Source organism: Falco punctatus (assembly GCF_963210335.1).
Source record: "Falco punctatus genome assembly, chromosome: 13".
Taxonomy (NCBI): Eukaryota; Metazoa; Chordata; class Aves; order Falconiformes; family Falconidae; genus Falco; species Falco punctatus.
The window spans coordinates 10,928,696-10,946,987 of NC_137593.1; the positions used below are offsets into that span (position 1 = coordinate 10,928,696).

At 63.2% G+C, this 18,292-nt stretch overlaps 3 protein-coding genes across 8 annotated transcripts in view; 2 read left to right on the plus strand and 1 right to left on the minus strand.

Annotated features, from left to right (window-relative positions):
* The window catches only part of ABCC5 (ATP binding cassette subfamily C member 5), a 205,787-nt gene that overhangs the window by 12,848 nt on the left and 174,647 nt on the right, over positions 1 to 18,292 (plus strand). The window lies entirely within an intron of this gene.
* On the minus strand, positions 3 to 13,441 carry VWA5B2 (von Willebrand factor A domain containing 5B2). Of its 2 annotated transcripts, XM_080409113.1 has the most exons (19): positions 8,669 to 13,441; positions 8,078 to 8,239; positions 7,544 to 7,757; positions 7,269 to 7,423; positions 6,703 to 6,834; positions 6,458 to 6,582; positions 6,151 to 6,327; positions 5,964 to 6,074; positions 5,639 to 5,841; positions 5,223 to 5,337; positions 4,342 to 5,148; positions 2,978 to 3,203; positions 2,532 to 2,891; positions 2,315 to 2,452; positions 2,118 to 2,237; positions 1,798 to 1,875; positions 1,509 to 1,578; positions 1,174 to 1,282; positions 3 to 884 (listed from the first exon to the last, which is right to left on the minus strand). In XM_080409113.1, exons 1-19 carry the CDS (start codon positions 8,805 to 8,807, stop codon positions 276 to 278), a joined length of 4,050 nt encoding a protein of 1,349 aa, XP_080265239.1. In that variant the 5' UTR covers positions 8,808 to 13,441; the 3' UTR covers positions 3 to 275. The 2 variants fall into 2 exon arrangements, with proteins under 2 accessions (XP_080265239.1, XP_080265238.1); XM_080409112.1 differs by lacking the exons at positions 7,269 to 7,423; positions 7,544 to 7,757; positions 8,078 to 8,239; positions 8,669 to 13,441 and having other exon boundaries at positions 2,118 to 2,891; positions 4,342 to 4,631; positions 4,707 to 5,148; positions 5,223 to 6,074; positions 6,458 to 6,788.
* LOC308072407 (uncharacterized protein) lies at positions 15,418 to 18,250 on the plus strand. Of its 5 annotated transcripts, none has more exons than XM_080409226.1 (2): positions 15,418 to 15,529; positions 16,389 to 18,250. In XM_080409226.1, the coding sequence occupies exon 2, from the start codon at positions 16,413 to 16,415 to the stop codon at positions 17,538 to 17,540; it is 1,128 nt and encodes a 375-aa protein (XP_080265352.1). In that variant the 5' UTR covers positions 15,418 to 15,529; positions 16,389 to 16,412; the 3' UTR covers positions 17,541 to 18,250. The 5 variants fall into 5 exon arrangements, with proteins under 5 accessions (XP_080265352.1, XP_080265355.1, XP_080265354.1 ...); XM_080409229.1 differs by having other exon boundaries at positions 15,506 to 15,529; positions 16,392 to 18,250; XM_080409228.1 differs by lacking the exon at positions 15,418 to 15,529 and adding an exon at positions 15,666 to 15,957 and having other exon boundaries at positions 16,392 to 18,250.

Below are 18,292 nucleotides of genomic sequence, written 5' to 3' on the forward strand. Positions count from 1 at the left end.
TCCAGGGTGAGGTTAAGACGGAGGATCTGCAAAACTCCTTTGCCTCAAGGTTTGAATCGCCTTGATGCAGCACAGAGATCCCTCCAAGATGGCTTTTCCTAGTCTCCTGTGTGCTCCCTCCCACCAGAGATGGCCGGGAAGGGGGTCACCCCCACCCCAGGGCTCTGGTGAGCCCTAGCGTGCCCTGAACAGGGCCAGTGGCTCCCTGCCCATAACAGAGACACCTGTGCAGGCGGTGTGGAGCCAGGCGTCTTTATTGGCCCCTCTGGCAGCCATCAGACATTGTTGGGGTTGTAGCACAGCATGTTCAGCTTGATGTTCTCATCCCAGTGACGCAGCAGCAAGAACAAGTGCCTGGCTGCCCCTTTGAGACAGCCCACGTCCACCCCCTCGGGCAGCTGCTGTGCCTGCAGCCACGCATCTGCCTTGGCCGCCACCAGCTCCCACTCCTCAAAGAAGCCAGCACAGCGATGCTCCAGCCACGCCAAAGCCACTGCTGTGGCCCAGCTGGCACTCTCCAGGTCCTCTGGCCCCACGTCCTGCCAGATCATGCCAGCCTCAGAGGGAGCGGCTGAGTGGGGGCCGGTGTCGGACTCAGAGCCATGCCCACTATCCGCCTGCGCCCACACGGCTGCGCTGGGCACCTCGGAGCAAGTGCTCCGGGAGGGGGGCGAGCCAGGCTGTGAGGCTGCAGCGAGCTCCTCGCCCTCCTCGCCACCGGGCCCTGCCTCAGGGCTGCTTCTGGCCCCGGGGGACACGGGGCTGAGGCTGGCTCGGTGGGAGGCGTAGGGAGAGGCCCGGCACAGGCGGTCCAGGGGGATCTGCACTACTTCGGAGAAGCTCTCGGTGAGCTGGAATGGCCCCCGGGCTTGCTGCAGCTGCACCTGCATTGGGGGGCGCAGGTGACTGGGAGGGGACAGGCAGGGGTGCAGCCCCCAGCACTCATTGGTGGGGGTCACAGGAGTGTCCCTGGGGCACAGGGACTGCACAACTTGCCCTGTCCCCCCCATCCCCAAAGCCAGCAAAGGCCCCCAGGGCTGAGCAGCACTGTCTGGGTTTGCACCCTCAGCTGGGTGCCACTGCTGGCGCTGCAGCTGAGCTGCAGCCCAGCAGGGAAGGTCCCTGCTTAGCACACCCCGGGATGGGATGGGGACAGGGGGACGGGGCCCTTACCAGCGGGAGGTAGTCGTGGCTGGCGTGGTTGCTGGGACGCTCGCTTTCTGGGCTGAGGCACTGCGGCCGCAGTGCCAGACTGGGCCCCCTGCGCCTGCTCAGGCTAAACCTGCGGGGAAAAGAGCAGAGTTAAAGGGGCAGAGGGGTGCAGTTTCTGAAAGGCAGCTGGACCCCAGCCTGCTGCAGGGATGGGGCTGGAGCACCAAACCCCTCCCCTTACGCTGCAGGAGCTGGCAGGGAGCATTGTACCTGCAGCACCCAAGAAGTGGCATTGTCCCCCTCTGTGCAATGTGCCATTTTTTGAGCCCTGGCATCCCTCCACCCTGCAGCCTCACCTGGAGCCAGTGATGCTCTCCGTGGATTTCTGGGAGCCCATGGAGGTGGTGGAGGGGCTGGTTGGAGGCCCTGCAAGGGGGGAGGGCTGAAGATGGGGGGCCATGATGCACCCAGAGGGGCATCCCGCTCCCTAGCACCTGTGAGGGTGATTCTGTGCCCGTGCCCTCGGCAATGAGGGCAGGCGTGGGCACAGCAGATGCTCCAGCTCTCAGCTGCCAGCAACAGGGTGTTGGGGGCACCCCCAGTCCCCCACCATCCAGCCCTTGGCCCCCTCCACCCTGGACGCACCATTCGAGCAGTTCTGCTTTTCCGAGCCATAAGTAGGGGAGGAGACACTGGCTGGAGACCCTGGAGTCTCATCTCGCTCTGCAAAAGAACAAAGCCCTGAGGGCCCCTGGGCTCCCGGCACCCTCACATCCACAGGGGCTGCTGTGCTGCCACCCCCATGTCCCCCCGTCCCAGTGTGGGGCAGATGCCTCTTTCCAGGCATCCACAGTGCTCCAGCCAGGACCAGACCCATGCAGCCGTGAGCTGAGGGTCCCCAGTGACCCTGGTGCTCGGGAAGGTCACTGGGGAGCATAAGCTGATGTAAGGGCCCAGACCGGTACCTGCAGCGACAGGGGCCTCATCCTGCTCCTCCGCATCTCTCTGCTGGTCCACACCTGCTGAGGAGCTCCTGTGGTGCCAGTTCCCCGCCGTGGCGGCTTGGGGCCGGCTGGCTGAGCCAGCTGCAAGGAACGGTGCCACCTCAGCCCTCTGTCCCCTCACTGCCCTGTCCCCAGTGCCCTGAGCCCCCTGGCTGTACCTGTGCCCCACACCTCGGGGGCTGCGGGCAGGGCTGCATGTGTGGCAGTGTCCACAGGCACCAGGCGGGTGTAGAGAGAAGGCACGTTGCAGGCTTTGCTGGTTTGCATGGCTTTCAGGCGAAACCGGCGGGCAAAACCTGCCCGGAGCGAGGCAGTTAGACGTGGGGGGATGCCAGGGCTGCGCTGGGACAGGGGGACACACGCACTGGCACCCACCCTGCTCCAGCTCGGCTTCCCGCTGTGCCGCGTTCTCGTTGTCCCGGATGACAGAGCGAGCTGCCAAGCAGTGCAGTGGCTTGTCCCAGGCTTTGGCCGCCCGCCGTGGGGGGTCCTCCCTGCCCAGCCCCTCCCGGGGCTGCAGCAGCGATTCCAGTGAGGCCGTCACTTCCCAGGACACTGGCTTGCCAGCTTGCAGCGCGTGGATCACCACCTGGCAGCGCAGGGGCAGGCTGCCATCAGCCACGCTGGCATCGGCCAGGCTGGGCTCCCCCGGCTCGGGTGCTGGCGAGGCGCTGAAGAGGTAGGAGGGCTCCACCAGCATGTCCCAGTCCAGGTGGGTGGGCGAGAGGAGGTTATCTGGGCAATGGCAAGAAGTGGGCTCAGCAAGGCAGGGGCATCCAGCTCCATCCCCGCCGCCCTCATCCCCTGGAGCCAGCACACACTTGACTCCACTGTGCTGGGCTGCCGCTGCCGTGCCTGGGGTCCCAGCTCATCCAGCCGCCCCTCCAGGGACTGGTTCCTCTTCTGTGACACCTTCTCCAGGGCCCGACAGAGCCGGCGGGCATCCAATTCCCCGTGTGGCGAGGAAAAGCTGCGGCCGGCCAGGGCAGTGCGTGCCAATGCCTTCTTCTGCCGCGCCAGCTCCTCTGTGCTCAGGGCCACCGTCACCTGCAGCAGGGGGGAGGCTGCCAGCGAGCCTGGCAAAGGCACTGGCACAGAGCGCAGGCTGCGCCAAGCCGTGATGGGGCACCTGCGGCCCCGGCCGGCTGTCGGCTGGAGCCGCTGGCTGACACCCAGCCCTGCCGCTCTGCAGGCTGGCACCCGGCAGCCTCCCAGGGCGGCGGGTGATGCTCGCCAGGCTCCCCATACACGTGGGAAGGACCGACAGCACGGAGACAGGAGTTTGCAAACACCCCTGGGGGTTGACTCAGGCTGCCGCTGAGGCAGGAGCCGTTGGCAGGGATTTCCATGTCTGCGGAGTGGGGGGCTTAGCTCAGTTGCTCAGACTGGATGATGCAGTCCCCAGTGCAGAGTGGTGTCCCTGCACCAGGGTGCTTCACCTAAAAGATACCACAGGGCAGCAGTGCCCGCGCTGCCTCTCGTGCTGGCAGTGGGGAGCCAGGGGAGGATCGTTTGCACTGCAGGGAAATCACTTACGCTTGACATTTCAGCAGCAAAGGCCGCCAGCTGTGCTGCCGTGTGGTGGGAGCAGGTTACCTAACCTGTGCCACCAGCCAGGAGCACGTCCTGGAGCTGGGTGACAGCTGGCCTCACCTGGCCTTGGAGCCATCAGCACCGGGGGAGCTGCCTCTCCCTGTCCCCCAGCGACCTGGCTGGGTTTTAAACCCAGGTACGAAGCAGTAGAGACTTGGCTTATCGCTAACCAAGTGTTGGGTGGCATTGGCCAAGGGCTGAAGGAGCCAGGCAGAGGCTTAGCCAGCCCACCCCCTCCTCTCCAGCTTGGCAAGTTCATTACCTGATGCCGGCCCAGCTATTTTCATTTAATTTCTGTGGCCTGAACAAGGAACTGGCTAGGGGGTTTGTTAGCCACCCAGCTGACTGCTGGCCGGGGAAGCTGGGGGACCAGCTGCTTGGTCCCCAGCTGTCCTATTCCAGTAGGGCAAAACTACCCAAGGAGTCACCTCGCAGCACCACAGCTGATCCTCGTTTAAAATCCAGGCTACATCACTGGTTTCCAGCCCAGTGACCACGTGTCTGGGCACAATGGGGCAGCGAGACCCTTGGTAAGCCAGGAGCAGCTCCACCCCACCGTGCATGAGCCACTGCAGCCCGTTGGCATCCTTACCTTGGTACGAGCTGGGGCAGAGGGCAGCGGGGCGGATTTGGTGGAGGACTCGCAGAGGGACAGGCTCTTCTGGCCCTGCTGGGAGGTGACATCAGTGCCAGGGGCTGATGAGCCACCCTCAGGGGCCACATCGCGGGAGCCGGTGGACTCGCTGCTGGTGGAGCTGCGGGAGAGCAGCCCCCGGCTGCGGTCGGTGCTGACAGAGCAGTGCGTCAGGACGTACTGCTCCTGGATGTAGGAGGGCTGGTAGATCCGCTTCCAGATGTCTCCTCCTGAGATGGGATCCACACCTGCCCAGCAAGCGCAGACCCTGTCAGCCCACGGCTCCCAGACCTGCCCCCCACCCCAGCCCCGGCCCCACTGACTCTGTTCGGACACCTCCGTGCCCCCAGTGAAGAGCTCCAGGGAGGCGTCCCCAGATCCTGGGGTGTTCCAGGGTGGCTGTCGGTTCTCTCCTGGACTGGGCACCTCCTCCTGGGAAGGGAATGCTGAGCCCCGGGAGCCCCGATGAGCCCCTTCCTGGCCCTGGCAGAGAGAAGGCACCGCCGTCAGCACCCCAGCACGGGGTGAAGGTGGTGGCACCAGGAGTGTGCCATCCCCCCCATGCCAGGGTGGCTGTACCAGCGGGCGCCTGTCGCGGAAGCGGGCGATGCTGTAGAGGACGCAGTAGCTGATGAGGCGGTCGCCGGGGTAGAGGGCTGGGAGCTCGGTCGGTGAGAGCAGAGCCTCCATGCTGTCAGGGACATACCAGTCGATGGTGATGTCGCTGACAGCTGGCTCAATCGCTTTCTTCAGGGACTTGATCAGCTGGGGCAGGGAGAAGAGCCAGTGTCACATATCGCTGTGACCTCTGTGTCCCCCCGTCCCTGCCTGGGCTTTACCTTGGGCTGCAGCCTCTCGTCTGGGCTCAGAAACTCAGCGCAGCCCCGGCTCACCTTGGCCAAGCCCTTCAGCAGCCGCCGGCATGCCCGCCGGCCCATGCCAAAGCTGAAGCACCTGCAGGAGAGAGCCAGGCGATGAAAAGCCCTGGCCAGGCTGGTGCTGGGCGCTGGGCAGCCCGGTGGTGAGCCCTGCCATGGGGGGATGGGCAGGGGGATTTGATAGCCAGAGATGCTGCCCCGGCTGCATGAGTGGGAGCACCCCGGGGAAAGCTGAGTGGATGGGCTTGGGGCACGTGATGGGTGAAGAACATGCTTGGGGCTGATGGAGGGGAGATGTGGGGCTGCAGAAGGTGAAACCATGGGAACAGTCCAGGGGACAGAGACCACCGTGATCCCGCCGCAGTGCTGGTGCATACCTGACGGTGCTGGCCTGCCTGCGCACCAGCCGGAGGATCCTGCCTGCGTTGCCCACCGCCGCATCGGTGAAGAGGAAGAGCTGGCGGGGGTAGCCATGGTGGAGGGGCTGCGCCAGCGCCCAGCCCAGGGCTGCCAGCAGGTTGGTGCCACCTGCGTCTGCCCGCAGCCCACCGAGGTGCTCGCAGGCACGCCACAGCGTCTCCTGCCCACGTGGAGAGCTGGCCTCGCAGCGGTCCCCTGGCTCGCCAGCCCCGACCCCATGCCAGGGAGCCGGGAGGGGGGATGGAGAGGGGCTGGTGGGGGGATTTGCCCAGCAGCACTCACGTTGCTGCAGAGGCGGCTGGATGGGAAGAGCGGCTTGACGTTTGTGCCGAAGCCAGCGATGTTGAGCAGCGTCCCCGACGGGAGGCTCTTCAGGGCCACCAGCAAAGCCTCCTAGGGTGACAGCAGGGAGGGCTGCTAAGGACCAGCCACCCAGGGAGCATCCCTGGCCCCGTGGCCATTGCCTCACCTTGATCTTGTCAAGGTCAGGGCCATTCATGGTGCTGCTGTGGTCGACGAGGAAGAGGACCTCACGGGTGATGCTCTGCAGGTCCCCAGGGACACCCCCCGCCACCGGGCAGAAGTTCAGCATCAGCACGGGGTTGGGGAAGATGTCTTTGTGGAAACGTCTCTGCACAAAAGCCACCTGCGAGCCAGGTGGGCCAGGGGCTTTCTCGCACCCCCTGGCCCATGCTGAGGTCTTCCTCACCCACATCCCACCACCTCCCACCTTCCTCCTTCTCCTTGCCGGGCCACCAGTGGCTGTGTACTGTCACCTGTCTTTCACCGCTGCTGTCCTTCCTGGCAATCCGCACGTAATCCCGGCGGCTCCGGATGTGGGCTTCATACTCAGGGTATGTCACGGTGCCATCCTCCATCACAAGGTGGGGGTGGTGGGGCTCTGTGGGGCACAGGGGGTGTTCAGAGTCACCCTGTGCCACACGGGGCTGAGGATGCCCCAGATGCTTTTAAGGCAACGCCCCTCGCCCCCAAACCCGCCAAAGGCATGGTCCCTCCTCACCGCAGGGGTAGAGGATGATCTCCAGGTCCCTGTCATAGCGGTGGGGCTCAGCCAGGGTGACACAGGTAGTGGCAGCAGAGCTGGCCCAGGGATCAGCATCAGCTCGCAGGGCGTGGGATGGGCTTTCCAGCCCTGCGGGGAGAAGGCAGCAGCAGGGCAGACCCTCGCACCCCTGACCGCCCCCCCCCCCCCACTGGACTCCATACCTGTGCCAGACCTGGCGCTGCAGCAGGGGCTGCTCCCTTCCAGCTCTAATGGGATTAACTGGGCTGGCAGCAGGAGCATGTCCCCACCAACCCGCATCCCTTCCTTGCCTGTACTGCCCCCCATCCACCACACCTCCTCAGGGAAGGAGGCTGCTGACCCAGAGCCATCCAAAGCCACACACAGGGCGACTTTGGGGGGTCCCTTTGGGAAAGGGCTTCTTTGTGCATAGGGAGTGCAAGAAGACACCAGAGCAAGGGGGCTCAGCTCTTCCTAGAAGCATGGAGGGACCAGGGGGACATCACCTACGTTTTGGGGAGGTTTTGCCCAACAACCAACACCACCTGAGCCACCCTCCCTACCTGCCAGCAAGCAGGGGCCCTTCACCAGCAGCTCGAAGGCAAACTCGTAAGGAAAAGGGTTGCAGGGCTGTCCCCGAAAGACATCCATGGTCTCCACAGGCACTGTGGGGGATGGCTGGCTCCGGGCACCTGGCCCCCCGAAACAGCTGGTGGGGCTGTGAGGGGAGAGGCTGTGATGGCTCCCACCCCCACGCCCCACTCACCCAGCATCAGCATCCCCCCCTCCCCGGGATGGCGGAGACTGAGGAAGCCATGAAAATCACCATAGAGCCAACCTGTCGTCACACAAGCTTGCCGGCTCGCACTCGGGGGCGGCGGGGACGTGGGGCATGAGGACAGGGGGGAGAAGGAGGCGCAGGGCCCCGTCCGGCAGCGTGGCCAGCTCCTGCGCTGTGCTCAGGGTGATGGCCAGGCTCTCTGCTGGGCACAGCGTGCCTGTGACGATGACAAAGGTGGAGCGCTCCACATCTTCATCCAGGACGAGGTGGCCTGGGCAGGGGAGAGATGGGAGGGGGGGGTCAGTGGGGCGTGTGAAGTTGCGGGGGGCATTAATTGAACTAATTACTTTCAAAGAGGACAACAGAGAGCAGGTGTAACAAGGGGCATGCAAAGGGACAGGTAAAACCCCAGGAGAGGTGGAGGAAGGGGAAAGAGGAGTCTGAGATCTCCAGTCCCAGAGACCCTCCAAAGCACCAGGGTAGCCTGGCAGGAGCTCTCAGCCCCCCCATATTGCCCCATGCTTCATCCCCCCTTGTTCTGAGCCTCCCAGCCCGGAGGACCCTACAGGATCACCCGTGCCACGCACTCACCGCTGGCACAGCGGCGTGGCCGGCCGGGGCTGGGGCTGCACTGGAGGCAGCAGTCCTGTACCCGGTGCCGGTTCTGGACCTGGAATGTCACCCGCCGGCTGCCCACTGCCGCCTCGAAGCCAGCCACCACCTCCGACTCCTCCAGCGGGTAGATGAAGATGCCTGCGGGTGGAAGAGAGCCCTGAGGCAGATCCCAGCACGGACACCACCACGGCACAGCGTGGCCCGTGGCAGCACCACTCAGAGTCTGACTGACTCACCGGGTGACTTAGTTGCCCGAGAGCGGGACAACACACAGGAAGGACCCAGAGCCTCAGTAGCCCAGAAGAGGGAGGGAGGATGAAACCCCCCTCATCCTCAGTGATGGCAATGGGTTTGCTCAGCCTCACTCTTCTCCTGCCCACAGGCTGATGCTGTGTGTCTGCGGTGCTCCGCCCTCCCCGGTGGCCTCTGCCTTTGCTCCCCAAACTGAGCAAGGTTTGGGGGCCAGGACACAAGTGGGCTAGAGACGGGATGCTCTCCAGCATGGGTGGTTTTCTGGGGCTGCACAGGCAGCCCAGATTCCTGCCAACCCCAGAAGCTCCCCCTTACCTTCCACAGGCTCCTCATGGGGGTTGGTGTACACAAGGTGAGCGGTGATGCTCAGGGAGTACCCGTTGGCACAAGCCTTCACCCTGGAGCTTTTCAGGGGCAGAGCCTCCCAGGAGGAGAGGGTGTACAGGCCAGGCATGGTCCCTCAGCGGGCAGCTGCGGGCAGAGGGGAGGCAGGTGCTGGGTGCTCAGGGATGGGGTCTGCCAGGAAGGGGCTTACGTGCACAAGCTGCATCCATCTGCCCAGCCTGCAAGGGGGAAGCAGGTCCCCATCCCTCCCCATCCCTCCCCATCCTGGGGACAGTGCTTTGCAGCATCGACAAAACACATGGACCTGGACCCAGATCTCTGCTCAGACCCCAGCCCACCTGCAACCTGGGTCTGGAGCCACAGGAGCCTGCAGAGAGCAATTCTGCCCCACAGGAAATAAGCCTGGCTGCTGAGCAGCAAAATTACTTCTCCCATGGGCAGCAGCAGTTACATACAAGCCCCAAGCTCTGCCAGACAAGCAGAGACTCCTGGACAGGACAGATAACAGCCTGCAGCACACAGCCATCTCTCAGCCATCCCCACAGCAGCTTGGTGGTTTCAGAGCCTCCCCAGACCATCTCCCATACTGGCCAGGAGAGGAGCACCCGCTGCTCCCATCTCCATCCACCCACAGAGTTTACCAGTGTAATTCGCTTTTTTTTTTTTTTTTTTTTTTTTTAAAAAGGGTGAGTAGCCCACAGTGTAACTAGGACAAAACAACGAGCAGTGTTTGCTGGGGGTTTAATAATTAACAACAAGGTCAGTGCTGCACTGAAGAGCAGCACAGAGGGGAAGGCCCTGCAGTGGGGGAGCCTGGCTCAGGGGATGATGATCTCTGCCTCTGGGTGAGAAACGCTCAGCACAGAGATGGATGCGTCCAGCATCCCACCCTTCAGCAGCAGCTGTGGGAAGAGAGGCGGCTGGGCACCAACCCACTCCACACCCCTCTTCCCCTTGGAAAAACCACCTGGGAGAAGCATCCCAAATGATTGCCTGGAGCCAAGGCATCTCTCTAACATAATGCACCCTGTGCTATCAAATACTTGTGTGAAATATTCAGGTCAGCCTTAGCCCTATCTCTCTGTGAACAGTGCGTGTGGATCCCACTCCAGGCATGGGTCTACACCTCTACACTGTATCCCCTGCCCACCCCAAGTGCCTGCAACCCAACAGCAGCGAGGTCCCCATGTCACACTGTGTGCCAGTGCTCCAGCATGCAACGTGCCCAGGGCAAGGGCAAAGCCAGGTACAAGCGAAACATCTGGTCCCCCCACTCCAGTGGCCTTCGTCTCAGGAACATCTTGTACAAGTGTCAGTAACAAGAGGCTCAGGGTGCCCCCGGTATGTGGTCACAGGGTGCCTCTCCCAGAGCATCCTTGAAGGCAGAGCAGGGCTACATCCTTGCAGACAGCACCAGGATGGAGTCCACGGCTGGGCAAGGCAGGGAGCCCCCAAGAAGCACAGAAGTGCATTAGCAAGGTAGCTGCATCCCGGGAAAATAAGTCCATTATGCAGGAGGGCAGCTGTTAATCTGCTCAACTGGCATCACAGGGTTATGCTGGCAGGCTCTGGCCATCCAAACACCCACCACCATCGCCAGTCCTCCACCCTGGATGCAGAATGCTGCACACACTGCTGAGCGCCCCCCCGCCCAACCCCCTCCCAGCAGCAGCACAGAGTCCCTGCACAGCCTGGTTTTCCTCCACACTGGCTGTGCCACTGCTGGGAACATCACCAGCCAGGTCCTGCCCTGACCACAGCACCCAGGTGTGGACTGGGACTCTCCCAGCCCAGCCACAGTGAGCTATTGAAGGCTGATTTCCCCTCAAAAACCTTCCATTTGTTCCCAAGGCACCCAGCTCGATGCTCAGCAACGTGCCTGCTATTTGCCATGCTGCCCGCTGGCCCGGGCACTACCAGCTTGTTTACCAGGGACTTACTGGAGAATCCATCCCAGCTGCTTTTTATCACTTCTCTTTACATTTACCCTCACAGAGTAAACAGGCCCCATCTGGCCCTGCTGCACTTTACGCTGGCTGCTCTAAGCCCTGTGGTAATGAATAAAACCAGACCCAATGGTCCTCGCCCCAGCATCTTCGTCCTCGTCCCCTGGGGCAGCAAACTGTCCCCAGGTGCCAGCATGGCATCACCAACAGGTCCTTGGGCCCGTCCCCAACATGGTCACCAGTGCCTTTGCAGCCCCTTCCTCTTCCTCCCTTCCCACCTGCTGCTCACAGGAGCTGGTTTAACTGACAGCATCCCAAATACAGAGGGGGTCGCAGCAAGAGCAGGGCTGGGTGCAGCTCACCACCTTGGTGGCAAAAAGCCCTTGGTGAAGGCGAGACTGAGCTAACTCTTCTCTAGGTCAGAATAACTTAAAGTTTCTCTTCTCACCCGTGGATAGGTTGAGTTTTCTAGCGTGGCTGCTGCAGCAAGCCAAGTGCCTGAGCCCAGCAGACCCTCCTTAGCTGTCTGCGGAGTTGTCAGAGTCTCACCTGCTGCAGAAACAGCCGCCCACCCGAGGGTGCAGCATGGTCCCGGGGAAGGATGAGACCAGCCCTGGCACAGGCAAACCCAGTGGAAATTTCCAATGGTGACAGAGGCACAGACCGGTGCAAGAGGAGGATGGAAGGAGAGGAGCCCAAGCCTCTGTGGCAGCACCTGGAGTGAGGAAGCATCACTGCCCCTCCTGCTCACCTGCGTTACCCCCTGCTTCCCTTGCTTCCCTTCCCTGCAGGATATTCCCGCATGGCTCCGCTGGGACAAGACACAAGGGCAGGAGAGTGAGATCTGTCCCAACTCCTGAGGCAGGGAGGAGGCCACGGAGGCAGGAGGTGACGGCGCTGCTGCCCAGCACCCATGGGGCATGGTGCTTTGCAGGGAGCCCAAAGAGGAGGAACGGAGGGGAAAGGGATTTCCCTGGCAGCTGCAGGTGAAGGGGACAGGGTGAAGGGCTGTCCCCAGCCTAAGCCTCCAGCCTGTGGTGCTGTGCCCTGGCTGGCACTGCTTCTTCATTTGCTGGGAAGTCAGAACAGAGTCTGCTGCACACACACATGTACACACACTCTGGCACACGCACCACATGCAGGACCACCACGTCCAGGACCTGTGCTGCTGCTCTCACCCCTCCAGAGCCACTAAAACCCCTGGAAAACCCGAGTCCCGTGCCAGGGAGCAGGAGTTACTTGCCCTCAATGCACCCTGACACAGGCACCCCCTAAATAAAAGGTCCCAGCCCCACGGATTTCCCCCAGCACAGGCACACGCAGGTGGAGCAGCCCTGCAGAAGGGTCCCACTGCTCCTCCGGCCACAGGACATTTCTGGCGCAGGCCAGGGACCGGTGGCTGATACCCTGGGGCGTGTTCCCAGCAGTTAGTAGAGCCAGCCCTGTTGGGTCCATGCCGGATGGTGATTTCAGCACTTTTGGGGCCCTGCTGCCTCATCTCCTGCCTCTCACCCCTCCTGCAATCCAGGACTGCCCCGAGAGCCCGCGTGTGACCCTGGGGCACCCAGGAATTGCAGGATACTCACAGGGTCCCGGGCCACTGGGGTTCCAGACTCTCCCCCGCCCCTGCCCTTACCTGGAGGAAGAGGAGGATGACACAGGGACTGCAGGCTCCGCTCCGCACCCGCTGGGTCCCTGCCCTCTGCAGAGCCCTCTGCCCTAGGGGTGGGTTTCCTGGCCCCTCTGGCCTGGGGGCTGCAGTACCCCGGGGGGATGAGCGGTCCTTCCCGGCCTCTCCCTGCTGCAGGCTCCCTCTCTGGCACTGGCTCCTTCACCGCCCTCGCTCCATCCCTCGCTCCCTGTGCCAGCAGCAGAGCTGCTCCAAGCCCAGCCTCATTAAAGAGACACACTCCCTGGTACCGCCGCCTCGGGGAGGGCTGGGGGATGCGCTGGTGGGTGGTGCTGGGGGTCTCAGGGGATGACCAACACTCCCAGGGGGTGACAGGCACTGGCCAACAGCAGAGCCCACTGCTGTGGGCTGCTCTGCACCCAGAGTGGGGCAATTTCCAGGCAAACTTGGGTGCTGGTGGGACACCAGGGTGATGCTGTTGCACCCACAGACATGGGGTGTGGCTGCCAAGGACATGTAGCTGCCCCCTGTGTCCCCCCACAAACAAAGCACAGGGCAAAAAGCAAACCCCCATCAGCCAGCTGAACTCTCCATGGGTCACAGGCATCACAACCAGCTTTGTTAGGAAAGGTCTCAGCTGCCCTAAGACTGCCACAAGAGGACCAGGCACAGGTGGATGCTGAACATCTCCAAACCCAGATGCCCTGGGGTACCACTGGGGACATCTTCATCAGCCTCCATGTGCTGCAGAGAAATCCCAGCCCCAAAAAGCAGAAAAGAGGGGGGGATTTGGGGAGAGCCCAGCCTTTGGGTGACAAGTGTGACAGCAAGCCCCCTTGGGGAGGATGCAGACAGTCAGGAAATCCCAGCAAAGCCAGGACATGTCTGCTGGCAGGGACATTTCATAACCCAGGGAGTGCTGGGAATCCCTCCACTGCCACTCCCAGCTCAGCATTCCCAAGCGGGACCAGAGAAAACTGTCAGATTTGGGGCTAATCTGTGCCCTGCTTCTCCCAGGCAGCTCCCTCGCTGTGCTATAGATAGGGCTGTGCTGCTGCGGCTCTTTTTATAGAGCAGGCAGAGGGGAACCACCCCCCTCCCGTGCACTACAAAGCCCACCATCACAGCCACGCCAAACCCGGAGCCAGCCCAGCCACGCAGGCACAAACCAGGCAGCGCTGGCGAAGGGAGCAGTCCCCAGTCCTGGGTAGGTGGGTTTGGTGTGGCACCAGAGCAAGGAGGCCTGGAAAAGCAGCATTTCCCCATTGTATCTCACCTTAAGCCGACCCACGCACCACTATGGCTTCGGCTCCTCGCACGGGTTTCACAGGTGACAGCAGGACCAAAGGAGGAAAATCTCAGCAGAAGATGCCCTTTGCTGCACACAGTAGCCCAGGGCACGCTCCCTCCTCCCAGTCGCTTACCCTGCACTTCAGCCAACACAATTATCTGGCAGAGAGGCATTCTGTGCATCCCTGGGGTGCTTGCAAGAGCATGCTGAGCCATTCCCTCTCTCTGTGCAAGATGCCCCACGGCACACTGCTTCCCCTCCTTGTGCTGCACAGGGAGAGAGGAGAGCTTAAGTGTGCAGCTGCTCTCCTTCCCTGTCATTTATGACCGCAGGAGAAGGATGCTAGCCCATATATTACCCCCCCCCATGACAGACGCCAGCTCTGCGTGCTGCTGGAGGCACAGCGCACACCACAGCACATCCATGCAGCCTGCATGGGGCTCCCGCTCCCATCGTCACAGCAAGCGCCGCAGCTGCTCCAGCCCCAGATAAAAAAAATAATGCAAGCTTTGATTTTTCTCTGAGATATTGTTTCTAGGCCAAGTTGAGGCAAAGAAAAGCATCCAAATGCAAGTGCTGGGTTGGTGCCACCAGCCAGGGTGACAGGGCTTGGCCAGCCCACATCATCAGACACTGTCTGTGGCACCGGCATTACAGCAGGTGAATAACCACAGCGTGGGCGACACAGCCGAGCCTCCCCCAGGCCACCAGCTACCTGCAGCAGCCCTGAGGGGATGCAGACAGGCTCCATCCTGCTTGTACAGTGCTCACAACAGCATCAGACAACAGGCATGCACATCCTCACTCTGCACCATCACAGCTTCCCTACAGCAGCTCATCACAGCCACAAATAGACCCCCAGGGAGCTCAGCATTGCTTTTCAGCAGAGCGCCGAGCTCAGGCTTGCATTAGATCCTGCAAGCGCAGACCCAACTCAGCCCAATGGCTCCATTCAACGCCCTCACACCCCAGCAACCCCATGCAGCCCTCACCAGCAGCTCCCACGCTGCCCATGGGACTGGTCATGGTCTAGGTATTTACACCCAAATCACCTGTGCCTTGTCCTGGGCTTGTTGAGCTGAATTATCACCCAGAGGCATGGCTGGCTGGAGGGAGCATGGACCACAAAGCTCTGACAGATGCTCTCAGGTCCTGAGGCACTGATAAGCCATACAAATTTAGTGCTATGGGAGGAAACAACCTGAAGCCTAAGGAGATACCAGCCAGTGTTGGGCTGGGAGCAGCTGTGGCTCCTCAGACCTAGCTGAGGGGCTGCACAGGCAGAGGCTCTGCCTGTGGGGCGAGGGGCAGAGGTGTCCTGTTCAGCTATCTGCTGCTTGTTCATCAGCTCAAACTGAAGAGATCCTGAGGATATGTAGCCGTGGAGCATGCTGGTGTTCCAGGTCAAAATCAGGTGCACCTTAGGTTACCCTGCGCAGTATTGGCCTGCCCAGCTGCCGGGGGTTACCGAGGGGCTAGAGGGAGAAAGCAGCAGGTAAAGGAAACATCGGCTGGGACAGAGATGGCTCCCCTGGGGAGAGAGGCTGGGAAAGCGTTCCTCCTGCCTAGGTGGAACCGAAACTCTCCCAAGATGCTGGTGCAGGGAGATGGGGCTGGAAGCCCAGCTCTGCCAGAGCCAGGACACGCCGCGGTGCCGGCTGGCTCCTCTGCCTGCGGCCGAAAGCAGGGGGGCTGGCAGCCGTGGGGCAGCCGCGGGGTCCCGGGCCAGCCCCCCCGCCGGGGCAGCCGGCTCCTGCTGGAAGCGAAAGTCCGTGGGTGTCGGGAACCGAAACCGGCGGCGCTGCTGGCGCTGGCCCCCGCCCCCTGCGCGGCGGCCCAGCCCTCGACGGGGTGAGCGCTACCGCGCCCTCCGCTCGCCGCTGCCCTCCTCCCGCGGGGCTGCTGCGGGCGCGCCGGTGGCGCGGCGGCCGTCGGGGCTTGACAGCGCGGCCGGGTCCGGCCAGGTCAGCCCGTCCCTTCGTGCTGGGGGCCGGGCGCGGCCACTGCCCGCAGGCGGGGACGGAGCGCAGGGCGCCGGGGCCTCCGCCCGGGGGCGGCGGCTGAGGGGTCAGGCGGGAGAGACGGGGCCGGGAGAGGGAGCGGAGGACGGGAACCGGCAGGGGAACCGACCCGCAAGACCCCCGGGGCGCGGGGGTCTGCAGGGGCCCGTCCCCAGCCCAGAGCAGGACGCTGCTCGGGGGGCCGGGCGGTGTGGGAAGGCAGCGGCGGAGCGAGGCGGCGGCGGCCCGGCCCCGACGGGCGGGATGGCCGAGCGGCTGCTTCCCTCTAGCGGGGAGCGGCGGCAGCTCGGCCGGCCCGGGTGCACCCCCGCCCCGGGCCGCCGCGGGCACGTGGTGCGGGCGGGGCGCGCTTCCGGCGCGGCGGCGGATCGGTGAGAGCGGGCGGCACCGGGCGGCGGCGGCGGGGAGCGGCCGCCGGTGGCCGGGGGAGCTGCGGGTCCCCCGCCGCGGCCCCGGAGCACGCGTGGGGTGCCCCGGGGAGGCGCTGGGCGGCCTCCCCACGCGTGCCCGGTGCCCCGCGGGGAGCCCGCCCAGTTCCCGCGCAGCCGCGGTACCCACGGGCACCGGGGAGAGCCCCCTGTCCTCCGCGCCGCCCCGGGGCAGGGGCGCAGGCAGCCCCCGCCCCACGCAGGGCTGGTGTCACGGGTGGCGGGTGGCACAGGCACTGCTGAGCCAGCCGGCGTGCCGCTGTGGTGTGTGGGGACAGCCGCGCGGGCAGGGGATGCTGGTACCCCGGGGGTGTGTGGGAGGAAGGGGACCGGGGCTTTGGGGACGTGCCTTCAGCTGTGTTCTGTGCCCACAGCAGGAGACCCTCTGACCCGTAGCGATGGGGAGACCCAGGAAGGAGCCTGCTGGCGCGTCCTCCCCTCGGCCGGCCACGGCCGCCCCCAAAACCGCCCCTGCCGAGCCGCCACCTTCCACCTCGGCCACCCGGGCCAAGGCTGTGGCTGTGGGAGGCCAACGCAGGAGTGCTCCGGCTGCTGGGGCTGCTGGCCGGGGATGGGGGACAAAGCCAGATTCCTCTCAGCCGCGACCTGCAGCATCCCGCGGAGCCCATGGAGGTGCTGGGGACCAGCGTGGAGCACCTGCCGGGAGTTGCTCTGCAACCCAGAAGAAGACACCTGATGCCAAAGGAGCTGCTAGCCCAGCTGGACCTGACCCACGTCCACAGAAGAAGCAGCCTGGGGCTGACCCGAGCGCGGCCTGGGACCAGTTCGTGCCCCCGCTGGAGAGCCAGGACATCCCGTGGGTGGAGAAGGAGACCCGGGGCCAGCGGAGCAACCCCAAGTGGTACGAGTGGCGGGAGAACCGCATCACCGCCTCCATGGCCTCCAGGATCGCCAACAGCAAGTTTGCCAATGGCAAGACAGCTGAGGTGCCCCAATCCTACCTGAAAGCAGTGGTGAGCTCCAGCCCCAGCGTGCAGACGCCAGCCATGTCCTGGGGGGTCCGCAACGAGAAGGTGGCCGTGCAGGCCTACGAGCAGCTGAAGTCACAGGCGGAGGGCAAGCCGGTGCGGGTGGAGGACTGCGGCCTCTTCATTCACCGGGAGAAGAAGTGGATCGCCGCCAGCCCCGATGGCATCATCAAGGAGGCAGCCACGGGGAAGGCTCTGGGGCTGCTGGAGGTGAAGTGTCCCTACAAGCACAGGAACAGGACGGTGCGCGAGGCCTGCAAGGACAAGGACTTCTGCCTGGAGGTGGACGGAGACTCCTATGCCCTGAAGAAGGATCATGCCTACTTCACCCAGGTCCAGTGCCAGCTGGCAGCCACTGGCTTCCAGCAGGCCGACTTTGTGGTGCACACCACCAAGGAGACAGCTGTGGTCCCCGTGGAGTTTGACGCGAAGTTCTGGGGGCAAACAGTGCCCAAGCTGGAGAAGTTTTATACCGAGGCGGTGATTCCCCACCTGGAGGAGAAGGCAGCTGGTTCCGTCTGGGCCAAGGAGGAGTAAACCCCGCTGTCTCGCTGCACAAACCCAGCTTTGGCCCCTCATGTAGAAATTACACGTAGTTTTGCTGATGCTCTTGGACGGTTCAGTGCCTCTGCCCCAATGCAACTGTCTCAGGACCGAAACGTACCAGCAGGACCCTGCTTTGGTAAGGGTCCCTACAGTCAGTGACTCCTCCTGCCCTGGCCAGGCCAGCGCTCTGCTCCTATGCCACCTCGTCCTGTCTCCCCCACCGTATCCCCTGTTTGACCCCTGATATTGCCTGGCAGAGGCTGGCACACCTCCAGCTCTGCACAGGAAGCCAGTGATACCTCTGTGTTGGAATAACACTTATTTCGTGGAGAAAACTGGATCCTTTGACACCTCAAGTGCTGCCAAGATTAAATCGTAACCCTATGCCGGAGCAGAGAGAGAGCCAGGGAAGGTTTGTCAGAGCTCAAAGCAAAACACAGCTATTGAGCTAAATTGTGATGTGCCTTAAGAGCTGCAGCAAGGGCGCATGGATGCCCCCTGCCCCCCCCATGCGATTGGACCTGCTGCTGCTTTGGAGTAATGGATGATGCTCGGAGTTCTCTGCAGCCTCGGGAAGATGGTGCCCATGGAAGAGGTTGGCCCCCAGCCCATGCACCTCTAAAGGACCTTCTGTGGAGCATCCCCATGTGCCACAGCAGGGCAAGATGCTCGTTGCGCTATTAAATAGGAAGTGTACTGGCCTCTTTATCCCCTGTTGTTTGTGCAGCTTGGTGTTTACTCGG